The sequence below is a fragment of the Colletotrichum jinshuiense genome, chromosome 6, assembly GCF_051148585.1.
Source record: "Colletotrichum jinshuiense chromosome 6, complete sequence".
In the NCBI taxonomy this organism is placed as follows: Eukaryota; Fungi; Ascomycota; class Sordariomycetes; order Glomerellales; family Glomerellaceae; genus Colletotrichum; species Colletotrichum jinshuiense.
Window position 1 is genome coordinate 1,166,621 of NC_139313.1, and position 16,405 is coordinate 1,183,025.

Genomic DNA, 16,405 nt, shown 5'->3' on the forward strand with positions numbered 1-16,405 from the left:
AACCAAGGAAAAGGCAGGAAAAAAGGAACTTTATGGTCCAATGGCAAACAGGATACTAGGTAACATCAAGATGCTAAAATAAAAATAAAAAATGAAGATAGAAACTGCTCCCCCACTTACACCGACTTGCCTTACCAAGCACGCACCCGAGGCAGTGCTCTCCCACCACCCGGATGCTTTCCTCCTCCACTGCTAAGCCCGGTCCCAAACGGCTCCAAGGTGACACCAGGACCAGGCATGTACGGTAATACGTCCGTAACATGGCCCAGCGCCCGTAAACCACTCACTAACCACTGCATCGCCCCTCTCGCCACATGGAATATGGATACATTACCTCTGGGCGAGTACATACTATGTAGTAAGTAAGAGAGAAAAAGTAATAATGAAAGAAAAAAAACCCGCCCCCAGGAGGGACACCCGGATCCTCTCCACCCCCACCCGACCAGCGTCGCGGGAGGTTTCAACAGGGATTCCCCGGCGCAAGAAACCGTCGCCCGCCAGATGGATCGACAGGTGCCAAGCTTTCCGTCCAGGCGCTGCTGAGGACACATCCGTGGCTCGACCGGGCCTCCCATGTTATGCGCCACGCCGACGGGCTCAGCCTCTAGCTTACCCAGTTCGTCATCATCTGTTCTTGCCTAGGTTTAGCTGCCAATGGCTGCCTTCAAGGCATAAAAAGGTTCGAGAGCAAAAGTTCGGATTGTGATGCTAGCTGGGCCGGTAAAGCCGAAAATTACGAATACCTGTGCTGGGGGTTTCAATGCAGTCGTCATGAACTACAGAACAAGCGCGGTTATTGGCCTGGTTGGAAAGAACGGGTTGAGGTATCAAGAGATCTAAGTTCCATTATGAACTATGGACGGATCCGGTTGCTACGTAAAACTCAAGTGGATCACCAGTCAAAGATCCATCCTCGACGCCGAAGCGAAATACGCCTCGTATCATGACTGCCTGTCAATCTCCCTCTCGCAATGTAAAGTCCAGAAATTGGTGTCAATTGCAGGCACCTGGGTCGTCTGAATGGTGAATAACTTTACTCTAAAGCTAAATGACGAAGTTGATGCCGTTAACAAAAGACGACGCTCTCCATGTGGTATCATATCGAAGAAAAGGAAGCCGCAGTAGTAGTGTGTAAATCCAGCCGAAGAAAAGGTCCAAGGGAAAGAAGAGTCATCATCGTTTGCTGTCCGTTTCGGTGGGCCGCGTCTTGTCATAAATTGGAAACGGTCGTTCCTGCGTGTTTTCCGAGTGTCCAGCTCTCGATTATGAAGGCGTGGCGTCCTCGTCGACGAGCGTCTGTAGCGTCATGGGATCCCGTAGACGCCGCGCCTTGTGGATAGCTACGAGGTAGTCGACAAGCCCTTCAGCGTCGACGCGCAGAGCCTCGAGCTCTGCTTTGGTGCATCCGTTGTTCTGGGAATTCTTGCCGGGATACCGGTAAGCGGCGAAGACGATGCCCCGGTCGTTCTGGGACATGTCCTGGGCGCTCGAGTTGCGAGGACTTGTCGCCGCAGAACCCCTGCGGCCCACGCCCGTGTGGAACGCATGGCCGTACCCCCGCGCAAATTCGCCAACCTGCGCATCGTTGCTGCGGTATTCCATCCAGCCCTCCTGCTTCAAGATCTTGGACTGAACTGTTGCCGAAATGCGGAAGGGGCTGCTAAGATTGAATAGACCATACGCGGCGAGGAGGCGACCAGTCATACCGGGAGCCGTCTCCACGGTTGGTCCGTCCATGGGCCCCAGCAGTGAGTTTCTTACACCAACTGGCCTGGATGAAAAGTCCATGGAGGAGCGGAAAGTCGGCGACAAGGACTCAGGCCCTCCATCGGGCCACAAGTTGACGATATAAACAAGGTCGAAATTGTGCTTGGCGGCAATTTGAGCGACTTGAATTGCTCCCTCCTTCGCGACATTGTCCGCGAAGATTGACGAGCCCCTTCGCTTGGAGCCGGCAGATGAGAAAGAGGAAGATGGAGTCGGCGGGGACGGAGGAAGACGCATCGGTGCGGGCGTTACTGGATCCCCTAGAATATCTTCCGGCTCTGGTTCCTCAAGGATGTCATCATCGCAGAGGGTAAAGAAATCCGTAACATCTCCACCTCTAAGAATCTGACTTGAAGAGGTGATGGACTTATGAGGTCTTGATTGACCCTGGGGACGACGCAAAGCCGCCGCCTTCTCCTCTCTGCGGCGCCTCGTTGCTGCAGCGGCCGCTTTCCTCTTGGCAAAGTTCATGTCCGCGGAATCCCTGGACCGCGCGTCATGAACAGCCTTCATTTCTGGGGATGCAGCAGGTGTCGGCAAATCGCTGCTCAGGGAAGAGGAGGGGCGGCCACTCTGAGAGCCCTTTATGCTCGAGTCGTCCTCGTGGTCGGAGGCGGGTGGGGTGTCAGCTCGTGGGTGTGGGATGATGGAGCTGTGGCGGTGCTCAGAGGAAAGTTTACGCGCCCCGGGTAGAGTTTTCGGCGACGACATAGCGCTCAAGGGCGAAGCCGGCGTGGGGGATGTGGGAGGCAACGGGAAATCAAAACCGCCCAGACTTGTCACCTGCTGGCTATCTCGCCTGTGACTGAGCGACATGGAGCGGGTTGGAAGAGTGATGGTCGCAGTGCTAGCACTGCGCAAGTGGGCGAAGTGTATTGAGACGCGCTTGGACTGTGCCTCGGTAAGGCTTTGGGCGCGTCTCTCGTTCTGGGAGGCCACTATGCGTTCTTCTCTGGCCTTCATCCGAGAGACACGTGGGCGGATAAAAGACGGCTGGGGGAAGCTGCTGTCCACACTGGCGGTCCTGGGTCCTGCTGACTCTAAGATTGACGGGCTCGTGTCAATCGAGAGATCCTTCCTCCTGGAGAAGAGCTTCTCCAGGCGGTCAAAGTTGGCGGGCATGGTGAAAATGGCCGATTGCTGGCTACTTTGAGTGTTGATCTGAAGTATTAGAAGACAGGTAAGCTTCTCATGTTGAGATATAGGTTGAATGGTGAAGAATTCGGGGTGAGCGCAGGGCGGACATACCAGTCGGGAGAAGTGGTTATATGTCAAAGACAAAATATCCTGTTGACGGATGGTGGGGCGAAGTGAAGAGAGAAATAATAAGTACTTCGTCAGAGGTAAGTTCTGTAGGAGGCGGAGTTCGATGGAAGGGGCGAGTTCGAGGCCGCAGCCGGAAAGTTGGGGCGCTGGCTAATATGAGGTCACAGTGAGACAGGAACCCGGTCTGAGGTGGAAGGCAGGAGCACCCGGGAAGGGGCGATTTTCGAGTCGAGCAGGAAAGGTCGGGCGAGCAGTTGAAGTGAATCGAGACTCGGGGAACCAGCTGAGTGAACCCAGAAACCTCGAATGTGACGCAAGAGCAGGCGGATAATAAGGCGAAGTTGTCAGGCGCTAGGCAGGCGGGGCCAGGACCCTTTTCTGGACGACGTCGGTTGAGCGCGTCCGAGGGTGATGACCGAGAGGAATGGCCGCACAGAGAACCCTGATTGAGAGATAGGCGAGGTGAGTGGACGGAAGTCGTGCTTGTGTGAGTGGTTGTACGACAAGTTGGTGAGACAAGTAGTCAAGGTGAGATGGGCCACAATATATATGGCGAGCGCCCTTTGGCTTCTAGGCCACTGTCGACCGAGTGTGGGTGTCTGGGTGTAGTATGGGGGAAAGGTGATGTAAGAGTGGGAGGCAGGCGAGACACGAGATGGAAATAAGAAAGGAGGAGAGTGGGAAGAAGAGGCGTGTCTTTGGGGTGGTGTCAGACAGATATGAACAAGATCAAGCTGAAGGTGAAGGAGAAGGGGCCGAGCCGAGAATTAAGGTATCTGGATGTAGCGAATTAGAGATAGGACCCGACCGAAGATCAGCACGAAGCCGGAGAAGTGACAGCAGCCCCCAAGAGACTGACTGGGAGACGTGAAGGCTTTAAGATGGTCAAGGCGTATTGAAACGTGGAGACAGGCAAGCAACGAATGCCGCGGTACTTCCAAGGGTCTGGTGCTCAGAAGCAGACGCAGAAGCAGAAGGAGAAGGAGAAGTAGCGCGCTAGGTCAGAGGGTGAGGGTCGAGGGCCAGATCCAGGTCCATGTCCATGTCGAGGTGCAGCGAGGACGGCGCGGGAGATGTGGCTGATGTCTTGGTGTGTCTCTGACTCTGTCGAGGTGTCTCTGCCGGGATGGGACACTCGAGAGGTTCTAGCGGGCGTGGGAGTGGGAGTGGAAGCCGTGGGAGCAGGAGTGGGAATGGGCAGAAGGTGAGGAGGAGAGCGTATCGAAGTGGTGCATTCGTACGTGCAGAGGACGCCGCAAGCTAAGGCAAGGTACGTAGCGCGGGAAAGGGCGAGACTAATGGATGGAGCTCTGAGGTACGTACCAGAGCCCCACCTGGACCCGGTGCCACATGCGTCTTCATCCCTGGGAAGGTGCAGACCCGGGGGGTTAGTCCGGCGGGCGGGAGAGGTAGAGGAGGGTGGAGAGGCAACTGGAGGCGGGAGAGTGGGGTGGGGCACCTGTGAGTGCTGGATGGAGCCGGGCAGACTCTTTCAGTGGATGTGGGTGGGCACAGCAAGAGGGCGACATGGGGGGGCTCTCTCATGGCTGAACAGGGATTGTGCAGGGTTCTCGGACGTTAGGAGTGGGCATGTTTCTCGAGGGGGGGCAGGAGCGACGAAGCGATTCTGGACGGTAAGGAGCAAGAGCAAGAGCAAGAGAAAGAGCAGGGGCAGGAACACCAGAAAGGGCAAGAGCAACGGCACAAGACGATTGCGGAAGCAATTGATTGATTGTCGATGCCCAAGGAAGGTAGGAGGGGGAGCAAGGCGACACAAGACGACACAAGCAAGCCCTGCTCCTGCTGCTCCTGCTACTGCCACTGCTCCTGATCTTCGTCCGTCTGCAACACGCAATTACCAACAACCACCAATTCACTGTCCTTGAGCAGGGCAAAAAGAGCACAAGCCGCAGCAGGAGGTGGGAGGTGGGCAAAAACGAAAAAGAAAGAAAAGAAAAAGCATCAAGATGAAGGAGGGCGCAAGTGACACGCGAGCAAGGGTCCATCTGCAAGCGAACAACCTTTTTTTTCTTCTTCCACCATGTTGATTTTTTCCTCCCGTCATTTTCTGACAGGTTGGTCATTTTTTGCCCGAGGCATCCTTGGTCCTGCCGGCTTCCTTCCGCCGCGCCTCATGCCTGGTCTCGCTGACCCTTTTCGATCACAATGTTTCGTTTCATTTCTTCTTCCACTGCCGGCCGAATATGATCGATATTCCCAAGTCGTTGTCCCTCTTCTCTGTCAGTAACCCGGACACGGCACTCCCCCCTCCCCTTGACTTCTCGAGCCCCGAGCGCTCCCAACCGCGCTGACCAATCCTGCTCAACCTTGATACGGATGCGAATCCTACCATTGTACTCCGTACTGTACCTTATGGAGTCCGTCACCATCCAAGTGCCCCTCCCTGTCAAGCTTGTTTGCCTGTCACCTGTCAGTAGTGGTGGGGATGTCATCCACCCGCCACTCCTGCCATCTAATACTTGCGTTTATCAATCATTGTCGCCGCCTGTGTTTCTCGTCGCAACCAGCATTGGAACGAGCGCCTGTCCAGAGGCCACATCGTCGAGACGTGATCACCGCACCGAATACACTGAGAGGCGAGGCTTCTTATCGCATGACAGGAATACAACTCTTCGCAAGCTCAGTCATGCCCAAGAGCGGAATTTTTTTGCCATCCATTGACGCGCAACACAACACCCATCCATCTCCGTTGACGTGAGATGAGTGCCCCGGTCTGCCCCTCGCCGGAATCAGGCACGGTTCGGCTAACTCGGGTCAGTTCCCAATTCGACACGATGACTTGTTGATCGACCTCGTTACCCTGGCTCCCGACGATGAAGCTTTGACTTAAACGCCGCCAATTATTGACAGTACCACCAAAGCACTCCTCGCTTGCATGCAATCAGGCTCGAGCGTCGTTTTCAACGTTGGCCGTCTTGGTCATCCATGTTGACATCCTGTCTATGCCAGTTGACCCAACCGAATTGATATGACTCGCCTTGGTGTCAACGCGCACTGACAGGAATCCCTACACACAGCACAAATGCTACCTTGACCGAGCGTTGGCAGCGCACGTTGCCGTCCTGGGAGCGTCACAGGAGAGATCGCCGCCGCCAATGCGAACATGCAAAACTTGTCAAAAACCAGACGATCGTTTTTTTATTCAACTTATCGCAGCCGTCCACTAACTGCGCTGCCGAAAAGAGCTGCATCAACCAGGGCAGGCTTCATTCCAACCACGCATGTCCATTTTTTAGTCGGACCGTCTCACCTCGAATCTACGGCACAGACAAGCCGACTTTGTGGCCCTCTCTCTCCCCTCTCCCTTTGTCGACCATCAAAGTATTGTGACCAAGGCTCTGGGTTCCTGTTCTCACGAACGCCAATGTGCCCCAGCAAAGAACTCCACCACGATGCTACCTTAACTTCGGTAGGAAGCACCATTTGTGCATACACGTAATTTACGCTCTAGGCGTTGCGTTTCTCCGATTGGGTCACAAGAATGGGACCCTCGGGCCCTTGCCGCCCTGCCAATATTCCCCTAGCTTTTCCTGCCTAAACCGGAGGCAGCTTCATTGCTGAAAGCAGCCATGAGGTTTACTTTTGGTCCAAAGCCCAGTTACCAAGTGCTTGACCATTCTGACGAGATGACGCTTAAGGCCGCAAAACGTCCCGCACTCAGGGTCCAGGCTCCATGGCCCAACCAAGAGCTACATCGCTGTCAAGTTTCAACGAACCTCTCTTGCTCTAGCTCACGGCCCGTGCTTCACATGGGTTTTATTTGGTCATCGGAACTCGGACCCCCAGCGGCTCCTTTCTTGTGACAGCACGTCCTTCGCCTCTTGGATTCCGAGGTCCATTTGACAGCAATAAACCACCATCCCGCTACCAGGGCGACCCGTATCAAGCCTCACCACGAACTGCAAAGAAGTCATCTCCATTTCCCTGCCGCTAGGTAGCAAGTGCGGGTCAAGGGGTGATGGTGGGACGCAAGGGACAAGCCAGCTCGTCCGCTCTCTTGCGCAAGGGGGTCGGTCCGGTGATAACGAGAATATAGAACAAGACTTGCAACAGCAATTGACCTGCAAAACGTGAGAACCACAGCAGTCTGAAAATATATCTCTTGTTGGCCGTCAAGGATGCTGCTGCATATTGCTGGCGTATGAATACTCTTCTAAGCAGAAAAACCTCTCCACCATCTAGTTGCTGCTCGCTTGCTTGCCAGTGCCTATTGCAACCTCCCTCTGGACATGGTTGCCATATTGCTCTCACGGTGCAATCTTCTCACGAGACCGAACGGATCTTCTCGGTGTCTAAAATTCCTCAAACTCCCCCCACAACCGCTTTCGAATCTCAAGTCAGTGCGCATTGCAAGCATACGGGCATCCCTACCAATTCAATGAATACTAGCGGTACGTGCAAAGTGGTTACATCGTCGCCCACGAGGTGGGCAGATTTTTTCCTCCCCATCGTTTTTTTCCGACCTTTGACTTCGTTTTACCACCAGACGAAGTTTGAAATGAACCGTCATCAGCGATTCGACCGTTTTCGGCGTCCTTTCGTTTGCAGACCAAACCTGTCGGGTACGAATTGGCCAAAGCTGACGGCTGACGGCTGACGACTGAGACAAGAGCCCGGACGCCGCATCTCTACTTCCGGATGCATGCAAGTTGTAGCCCGCTCAAATGGCTCCGCATAAGAGAAGCTGGACCCCGTTCAACTAGTGTCTTTCGCACCGGGATGACGCCGGAGAGCTTATGATTGGTCATGGCTGATGTCGTGACGTGCTCAGGCCTCTGAAGCGAAGCTTGGTGGCCAAATCACCGTCGTCAAGCGAGCGAGGTTGCGCCATAGTCTCAGTTGCTTCCTTTTCCAACCCTTACATATGGCCTCTTTCCGAGAACCTGGCCAACTCTCCTTTCCTTCAGACGCATCCTTCGGACGCATCTGATCGACCAGTTTGAAGCCCTCTCCATGGGTGTTGGTGCTAATGTTTGGATCTTCTGTTGGCAGTCAAAGCAGTGCAACCTCCACGTGTTCTCTCTGTCCATGATTCCTGCTCCTTGTACCGTTTAAGATGACACGCAAGGACACTTGGATAGTCGACTTCCAGGCGTTACCGAACCTTGCACGCTCTCTCGGTTCTTCTGGCGCCACTAGTCCTGAGACCTACATGATGGGAGCTGCGTGAGGTAACTGGAAAGGGAAAGAAAAAGAAAAAAGAAAAAGGACAAATTTATCCCCCGCCTAGCTTGAAAAAAGCCTCAAAATGAGTTATGAATTTCAACCAGCTTTATACTAGAGATGCAGGCTGCGATCCATCCCAGAAAGATGAGTGGGAGGATATTCAAGTGCTTATCGTGTTCAAGTCTAACTAGTGACGCCGAACTCGATTGAGGCGGTCCAACGATTCGGCTATCTCGCCACCAAAGCAACAATCTTACCGGCCAGCCACAATGAACATAATGCGCAACACGTTAGGTCTCATTCGCTTTATAGTTAATTAGGGTTGGCGATTAGCTGGGCTAAGGTCCCATGCCCATGACGGATTTGTTTCCGAAGTAGTTAAACCGACAGACTCACACACGCTAAATGAGGTCGAGAGTTTCTTCTTGATGAGATCAAAGCGGATAGAAACTTAAAGAAATATAAAGTGATTTTTTTCTTTAGTACCAGGAGAAGCAGAGGCAGTCCAGATCCCCGCTGAATTGAAGCTAACCATCTTTTCCACTCCTAGCACGAACTCAATAGCACCGGCGCGCCGACATTTCTTTACATCCTACGACGACGTTAGAGGCGTCAACATTGTCAACCCAACTACTGGTCTACCGGTTCATTTGATACATTGACAAGATATGCCCCTCCCTCAAACTTCTTACCGTAGATACTGCAAGTATCTTAGCCTATCTGGCCTTTAGGGCGTCCCACAAGCTGCCATGGTTTCGTCGTTCGAGGTTCCGGGCCCTTGCGGGCGGCTGTGACTCCAAGTCGTCGTACTGTGTTCCGCACATAGAGATGGCCCCGTCTCACGAAAGAGGAGCAAGCCAGGTTCCAGCCCTTCGCTCACCCGGCCTTTTAGCCGTGCAAATTTGCCCATGTCTGGTTAGACCCTCGTCCAATTTCAGATGCCGCTAGCCGTGCTTGCCGTCTTTTGTCATCCAAACAACCACACCAGCCGTGAGGAACTCGAGTCCAAAGAGTCGTACACATATCCGTACGCTCACCACCAATCAAAATCCAACAGCACGTTTTCAGTGAGTTGGGGAGTTTCCTGTGACGTACATGGTGTGGGTGGAATGCAGTTATTCAGCCATCTGAATCATCCTGCAGTGGTCGACCGACCGGAACCAGGCCTGAAAGCCACCCGCACTCATCGGTTGGCCAAGCCCAAGGCTCCAGAAAAGGAGAGACATCAAACGTGTTTCTGCTAAGGTTATTAGCAGTAGAAGACCCCCCGAAAAAAGCAAAATAGATCCTTGGTATTGCCTTGGGGCTGCGAGTCATGGCTCCCCATCTTTTGGTATTTGGCGACGACGTATTGCCCGTCGCCGGCTCTGGCACCACGCAGAGCCGGCGATGTAAGGGGTGCAGGAAGCTCTTGCGTAGTAGTTCGAGGGGGGGTCCCAAACATGGAATGGACTACCTACATACAATATCAACGGATTGACCGGGGGGCCGTTCCCGCTGCATGGCCTGCGCCAGGTGCATACCGGTAGTTCGCGCAGCTTCCGGAAGCGCAACGCGGTGCGGTTCGAACGTGGCCCGGCCAGATGCAGGCAGGCACGCACGCTGTTGCAGATGGTAGCGTCGTGACGGGCGCTCGGCGTGGTTTTTCTCTTGCTTCCGGATCGCGGCCCACCAGATCTGATGCTACCGCCATGAGTTTGAAGTTGAGCCCGGCGAGTGATGGCCGGACCCTGCAGCTTGGTCCCCAAAGGCGCACGGCCGAGACGGCCACACTCCCTGAACCAAACCAACCATTTGCTCCGCCATCGTCCCCGGGTGGGGTATACCGGAAGCCGATGCCTGGCTTGTTTGACCAACCATGGTCGATGTAGAGCGCTGCGTATGCTAGTAAATGCGATCTCGATGCCCGAAGGTGACAAGGATCGTAGGACCCATTATTGGTTCCCATGTGTTTATCAAGTTAGCCCGGGCAGGCCTCATGGATGGATCGCCTCGTAGATGTATCGCAGTACACAATAGAACCCAGAGTAGGAAGAACTCCCTTGTCCACGTCTCCTCGTGGGACAGGGTTGCGGTACCCATGGGATCGAAGCAATGCCGAGAAACGTTAAGAGCCATGTGCTTGTTTGGTCTTCATCTCCACGAGGTGGATGGCAAAAAAACCAATCGTTTCTCTTCGTGTAGATTGGCGATCCTGAGCCGGGGACAGGCCATCGAGAGCCGGGGTTCACCAATCAACGATCGCGTGTTTCGACAGAGAGACAGTAATCTTGCGAGGCTGGAGGGCGGCGGTGCGGTCGGTGGAAATGAAATGAGCAGGGGAGGTCGGGCCTGGGCTATTGATGGACCGATGCAAGGAGAGGACTTCGCGCCGACCGGGGGGGATCTTCATGTCCGAGGGGCCACGTTGGGCTCGCCTTCCATCACGCACAGGAACCCAGGCTAACACGTTGTTGAGCGGGCGTCAGCTTTGCTCGGGCATGATGGACGAGCCTAATTTCTCGTCGAACATGAGTGTCACATAGCCCGCTAAGCGTTGTCTTGAGGTCTTTTCCTTCGAAAGGAGACCCCTGTCGAGACCTTTTTGGGCACGGCCAGTATGACATGTGGAGGGGCGATACTTTTGAGATACTCGGGGCCGGAGTTCAACTGGGGGAGGAGGCTTGGGGTGGCCAGGCGCGGTGAAATCCGACAAGGAGTCACCTGGCCAAAAGAGAACATCTCTTGTTGACCTGGAGCTCCCGTGAGGGCATACGGAGGATGTCTCTTTAACCAAGTCGCTGGAGAGGCGTCATTTTGAAGATGATGTTCCCCATGCGTTGGTTGTCTCTGCGGTGATAACGCAACATTCACTAGCGAATATTCTCGGCCCGACAAGTGTTTGAAACTGGTGGTGCCACGAGACGCTCGACATCAGTCTCGTCATCCCCGGAACACAAAGTAGTATCTCTCATACATGATCGGGGCTTCACAAAACGTGGAAAACCTGCAAGCGCCAAAAGAAAAGAAGCCCAAGAAGAAAAGGGGTAAAAGTTAACTTCGACGCCCAAGAAGCACAAGTGAAGGAGACCATAATTTCCGTACAATAAACGAGCCATGATGACCAATTGGCAGGTCGTGCTCCCACTCAGCTCACATAAGGACCTCTCCGAAACAGCTCATTTCACTACGACATGAGGCTGCGAAGTCTGATGAAGCTCAGTCGGCCAGTGAACGAGCGTCAAGACGTCTAGTATCAAAGGTTACTGGTTCTTCGGCGCGAAAATTGCCATGTCCACGGCGTCCAAAACCTCAGGGGGCAAACCAATGAGGATTTGCTTGCGAAACTCAGCAGTTTGCCTACGCCAGTGTCTCGACATGCAACAAACGGCTTCAGAGTACTCCGAAAGCATGACATTCATAGCTTCATGGTTGGCACCCCCGAGGGGTTGCCATGCGCCATTATCGCCGAGGAGCTTGATGATGGCGACCAAGTCAAGGATCTGGGATTCGGAAATCCCATCTCTGTCCAGGCGCTTGAGCCGGTCCAGCAAGTTATAAAGGGGCGTCAGCCTCGCATCGCCTCCTGGTACCGTAGTTGGCCTGGCCCCGTGTGCTACCAGCCAGCGCAACGTCGCAAGAGTTTGGCGTCCATGATCAAACATCATAGCATCTACTGTGACATACAGTGCCAGCATACCCAGAGTAGAGTGGCCAAGGCCGGAAAGCTCATCCTCGAGGGCAATGTCAGGAAGCCCGGGGCGATCCAGCCGTGGATATTGAAAGAGCCCCGGGTCGGGCCGATGAGACATGATATCACACAGATCAACTGCGGCATCCAAGAAGTGCCCCAACATCTGGTGCTCGACTGTAAAGCAGTCGAAGTCAAAGTCCTCTGGTTGTCGGGCGTGGGCCTGGCACGCGAATAAGAAGGCGTTGTTCAGCTCTTGATGCAGAGGCGCGTATTCTGGCTTGTGAGTTTGTTGGGTAACCTGCAAGACGGAACGAAGTATTTGGGGGAGATATAGCGGCATAATTGCTATGCATCCAGGCGTCTGGTCAAAGTCTCTTGATGACGCGAATATCTCCTTAATCTTAGCTTCTTTCGGGCTCTCCTCCCCGGCCTGGTGGTACCAGGCAAACCCCTCGTATTCCAAGAGGTGCATAGCGGCATCGTTATTATCTGCGTAGAGAGCAAAATCGACGGCGTCCTTGCATATCACCTCTTGATTTGTGTGATTGATATCAACTATGCGCGGATTTGCTCCTAGACTCAGCACATGAGTCATCACGGACACGTCCCGCGATGCGATAGCATAGTGAAGCGGCGTCGCGCCGTATCGCCCCTCCCGCGTATCAATGTCCACGCCGAGGTCTCTCACTAAATGGGTCATGATAGACTTGGCTCCCGCGGCGACGGCGGTGTGGATCGCAGCGACGGGCGGCATGTCATCCATCTCCAACAACGGGGGTTCTTGTTGATTTTCCGCGTTCCCTTCCGCAGACAACGGCCCATACAGTATTATTTGACTGGGGCTGGGCCGAGGGAACTTGGGCGACGCGCTGTGCACCATGACGTCTTGCGAGGCGCCAGCGGAAAGCAGCAGTCGAACGACAGAGGCCCGGTGATTGCAGATGCCGAGATGAAGCGGGGTCCAGGGGGGGGTAAAATGACAAGTCAGGCTCCCAGTCTGAAGAGTTCGTGAGGTTGAACGGAAGGCAGTCGCATAGATACACCCCTGGCATTTCCATGTCGACGTTTTGCTGGAGAAGCCACTGGACGACGTGGTAGTGCCCGTGCTTCACGGCGAGGTGCAACGGGGTGGCCCAGCAGACTTTGGAAAGGAGGGCCGCGTCTGAACCGTCGCCCCATCCCCAGCGCTCCAACACCCACGTCGGCGCGGGGATGCTGTACGTCTTCTTTATATCGGCGCTGAACGACCGGGCGAGCTTGAGAGTCGCGAGGTTCCCCGCCGAAGCGGCGGCGACGATAAGATCCCGGCCACCCTCCTGCACCGCCTCACGGAACAGCTCGGGCTGAAAGATGCCATTGAGCTTGCGGTTGACTTGTGCGAGCGCGGCGACGCTGGGCCGCGACTCGAGGTGGTGAGCGATGTGCAGCCAGGTCTCGGGCGCGAGCTTTACGATCGACATTCTGCCTGTGGAAGGAAAGTCAGGCAGTCGGCACGACGAGCTGACAGGGTTGCCAGGTTAGCGACCAGAGTAGGGGGCGGGGGGGTCACATCGAAGTAAGAAGGCGAAACCGAACTTACAATGGAGTGACGGTGGTGCGAGACAGATGACGACTCGGCGAATTCAAAACCGGGGCAAGGATATTTTCACGAGACGGGAAGACAAAGCAGCGTTTGGAACGAAAGAAACATCAATGGGAAACGCGCCGGACCAGCCATCACTCTCTACCTGGCTGCATGGTGCTTGATCACGTCCGAGAGGGACGAGCGACGCGTTGGAGCAAACTATGGGAATAAGAAAGAATACCTCGCCGAGGGCAATATGCCAAGGGAACCGGCAGCGTTTTAGGTTTGTTATATGCAGCGATGCGTTGGTGCAGAATCACTGGTATCACCTCCGAGTGCTACCAGACTCTACAGAATCCCCTCAATGTGGTTGTGCCTCCCCCGACTGTCAAACTCCGTTAACTTCGGGCCCGGCTCCGATTCCATTTTTGGGGCCGAAATTGGCGGTGCGCCGGAGGACCCAGATCCGGAATCTTAGTTTCACTCCATATCAATCCGGAAAGAGGCTGCCTTGAATGCGTGGATTGCGGTCGAGGAATTCATGTTCGGAGTGCTCCGTTGTCGGTCCCGGAGTGGGTCCGTGCATCGGCTTCAAGCACCGGGACCCATACAGGAACGATCTTAGGCATAGCACATACTAACTTTGCTTCCCCTGTAAATAGCGTTCCCTTGCCGCCATTAAAAAATCTATTAGTTATCCATATCCAAGAAAAAGATGTTCAAACACGGGACCCTCCTTTGGGGTTAGAAAAGAAAGGGGTTCGCGTAAACCCTGGCGATATGGCTTGATTAAATTCTCACTAGGAGCGTCATCCAGACCAGACTCTTCGGCCAGAACTTTAGTCAACAACCCGCTAAATTTAATGGATTAAAAGCTAATGATCTATTTACAGGCGGAAAGCTTCCATGATATGTACCTATTGCCCCTCAAGTAAACCCCGATCGCCAACCCTCTCGTGCTGTAGTCGGAAGAAATGTTCTACCCTTGCCGCGATGACCTGCGACAATTGCAGCTGCGTATTCGCAGTAATTTTTTTCAAGCTTACAGCTATTCTTAGTGATGGGAGCCCTGGCCATTGCAATAAGGCACGGGGTAGCTCTTGTTCGCACAGAGACGGAAGACACCCGTAACCCAGTTCATGCTGCCGTAGGTCTGGCTCGTGTGGGTGCTAGCCATAAACGTTTCCTTGGTTCCGCCGCCAGTACCGCACGAGCTATAAGCAGTACCATAAATGCGGTGAGTCCAGGGCTGACTGACGATGACGCCGTACTGGCCCGTAGGGACGGTGTATGTGATGGTGGTCGTATCAGAAGTAGTCCACGTTGTCTGATAATCAATCTTAAGACTGACGGATATGCCCTCAGCAGAGATGCCGGCAGTCTCTCCGACGGTAATTGAGTTGGCCACTTGGTAGCCGCGAGCGACCGCGATAGTAACGGGAGCCTGTTGAGCGCCGATGACGGGCGAGATCTGGACGTCCCAGTCGAGGAAGTCGGCCGTGCTTGTGATCTCGTATTCGACGTTACGTCCATCACAGTCTCGGGCCTCGAGAGCAACCGAAGACTCGGACAGATCGCGGGCATCGATCTTGTCGTTTCCGCCGTATGAAAGAACCCCGGCGGAGGTGAGGTTCTGGAACTCGGCTTCCTTTATGACCTTGTACTGGCCGTTGATTCCGTAAAGAATGACATCGTCATGGGCGAGATCCAAGGCTGAAATAGAAGATAGAAAGCTCTCTGCGCTGCCCTTGGGAGCTTCAGGCGTGGGAGCTGCAGCAGCCAGCGCGAAGAAAGTGAAAGGAAGGATGAACCTCATTGTTTTGATGGACAAGAAATAATGCTTTGATATAGTAATGAAAAAGAATGGCGAGTTTGAGAGATGGTACTGACTGAGATGGCTGATTTTTAAGAGAATTCAGTGTTGATATTTATGCTCTTCATGAGCGCCATCAACTGACCTGCCCGCTTGGGTATCTTGCCTTCTACTGTCTTGGGACTCCATCACGACATACACGTGGTTTCTGATCACATTATGGCAAGGTTGTTCTGATGATTTACTTATCCACTTGGTATCTACATAATTTCAAAGATAGTCATTTCGATATGACAAGGATCCAGTTGCCTCTCAAGGTGCCAATCGTTCAAACACGGAAACAGTCGAGACCGAACAGTGGATGACAATGAAAGCTCGAAGATAACATCAGCAGGCCTCTCCATATGTTTCCCCACACCACGTACGATGATCCTGTTGCCGCAAAGCCGAGTCCATGACTCAAGCTACGCTATATGAGCGCAGCTCGAATAACCCGTTCACTTTATTATGAGGCATGTGTGCCAGAGTGCAGGCCCGGCGCCTGATTTACATAGAGATGCCTAATACAGAGAGTAGATTTACTGCAACCCCCCCCCCCCTCCCCCCCCCCCCCCCCCCTTTCTAAAACAAAAAAGGGCGGGGGAGGAAACGACCGCTCTTGAATAAATTACTATGAAGGTCTAGTGACCAGCTAGTTTTATGGATTACCAAACAATATTTGACGCTGCTCAGTTGCCCCTTGTGTATTTCAAGTTGACATAGTCGCGATATATTAAGCTCTAAGCGATCTTTTTGTATTCAATGACTGTAGAATATGAGATCACTGGTCTATGAACATTATGCTTTTAACCCTGAATTAATCATGGCGGCATAGCTTTATCACTGCTGGAAGTTGCTGACAGACTTGTTAATGGACATGCTTTGAAGGGCATGAGTTAAAACAGAGCGCGCATGCCCGAGCAAGCCAGAGATATTTTCAGTTGGACAATCAATGGAATTGTTGTCTCATTGGGACTGTTATTCAACCAAAGAAAGAATTAGTGGATCTTTCTGACGCCTCCCGTTGTGGTGTCGGGTAAGTCCGAGAGATTCGGACTTTTGGTCTGACAACTAGTCAGTTGTTTCCTGCTGAGGG

General features: G+C 53.6%; 3 protein-coding genes across 3 annotated transcripts; all 3 read right to left on the bottom strand.

The window, feature by feature from the left end:
• Nucleotides 1-1,263: 1,263 nt before the first annotated feature.
• On the bottom strand, nt 1,264-2,889 carry EsH8_VI_000287 (uncharacterized protein; the record flags this gene model as incomplete). The annotated part of the gene is made up of 1 exon (XM_083271540.1): nt 1,264-2,889. One exon carries the CDS (start codon nt 2,887-2,889, stop codon nt 1,264-1,266), a length of 1,626 nt encoding a protein of 541 aa, XP_083126714.1.
• An 8,573-nt stretch (nt 2,890-11,462) lies between these two features.
• On the bottom strand, nt 11,463-13,353 carry EsH8_VI_000288 (ankyrin repeat domain-containing protein; the record flags this gene model as incomplete). The annotated part of the gene is made up of 2 exons (XM_083271541.1): nt 11,463-12,890; nt 12,937-13,353. The coding sequence occupies 2 exons, from the start codon at nt 13,351-13,353 to the stop codon at nt 11,463-11,465; spliced, it is 1,845 nt and encodes a 614-aa protein (XP_083126715.1).
• A 1,158-nt stretch (nt 13,354-14,511) lies between these two features.
• Nucleotides 14,512-15,273, bottom strand: EsH8_VI_000289 (uncharacterized protein; the record flags this gene model as incomplete). Its single annotated transcript, XM_083271542.1, has 1 exon — nt 14,512-15,273. The coding sequence occupies one exon, from the start codon at nt 15,271-15,273 to the stop codon at nt 14,512-14,514; it is 762 nt and encodes a 253-aa protein (XP_083126716.1).
• Nucleotides 15,274-16,405: the final 1,132 nt, after the last annotated feature.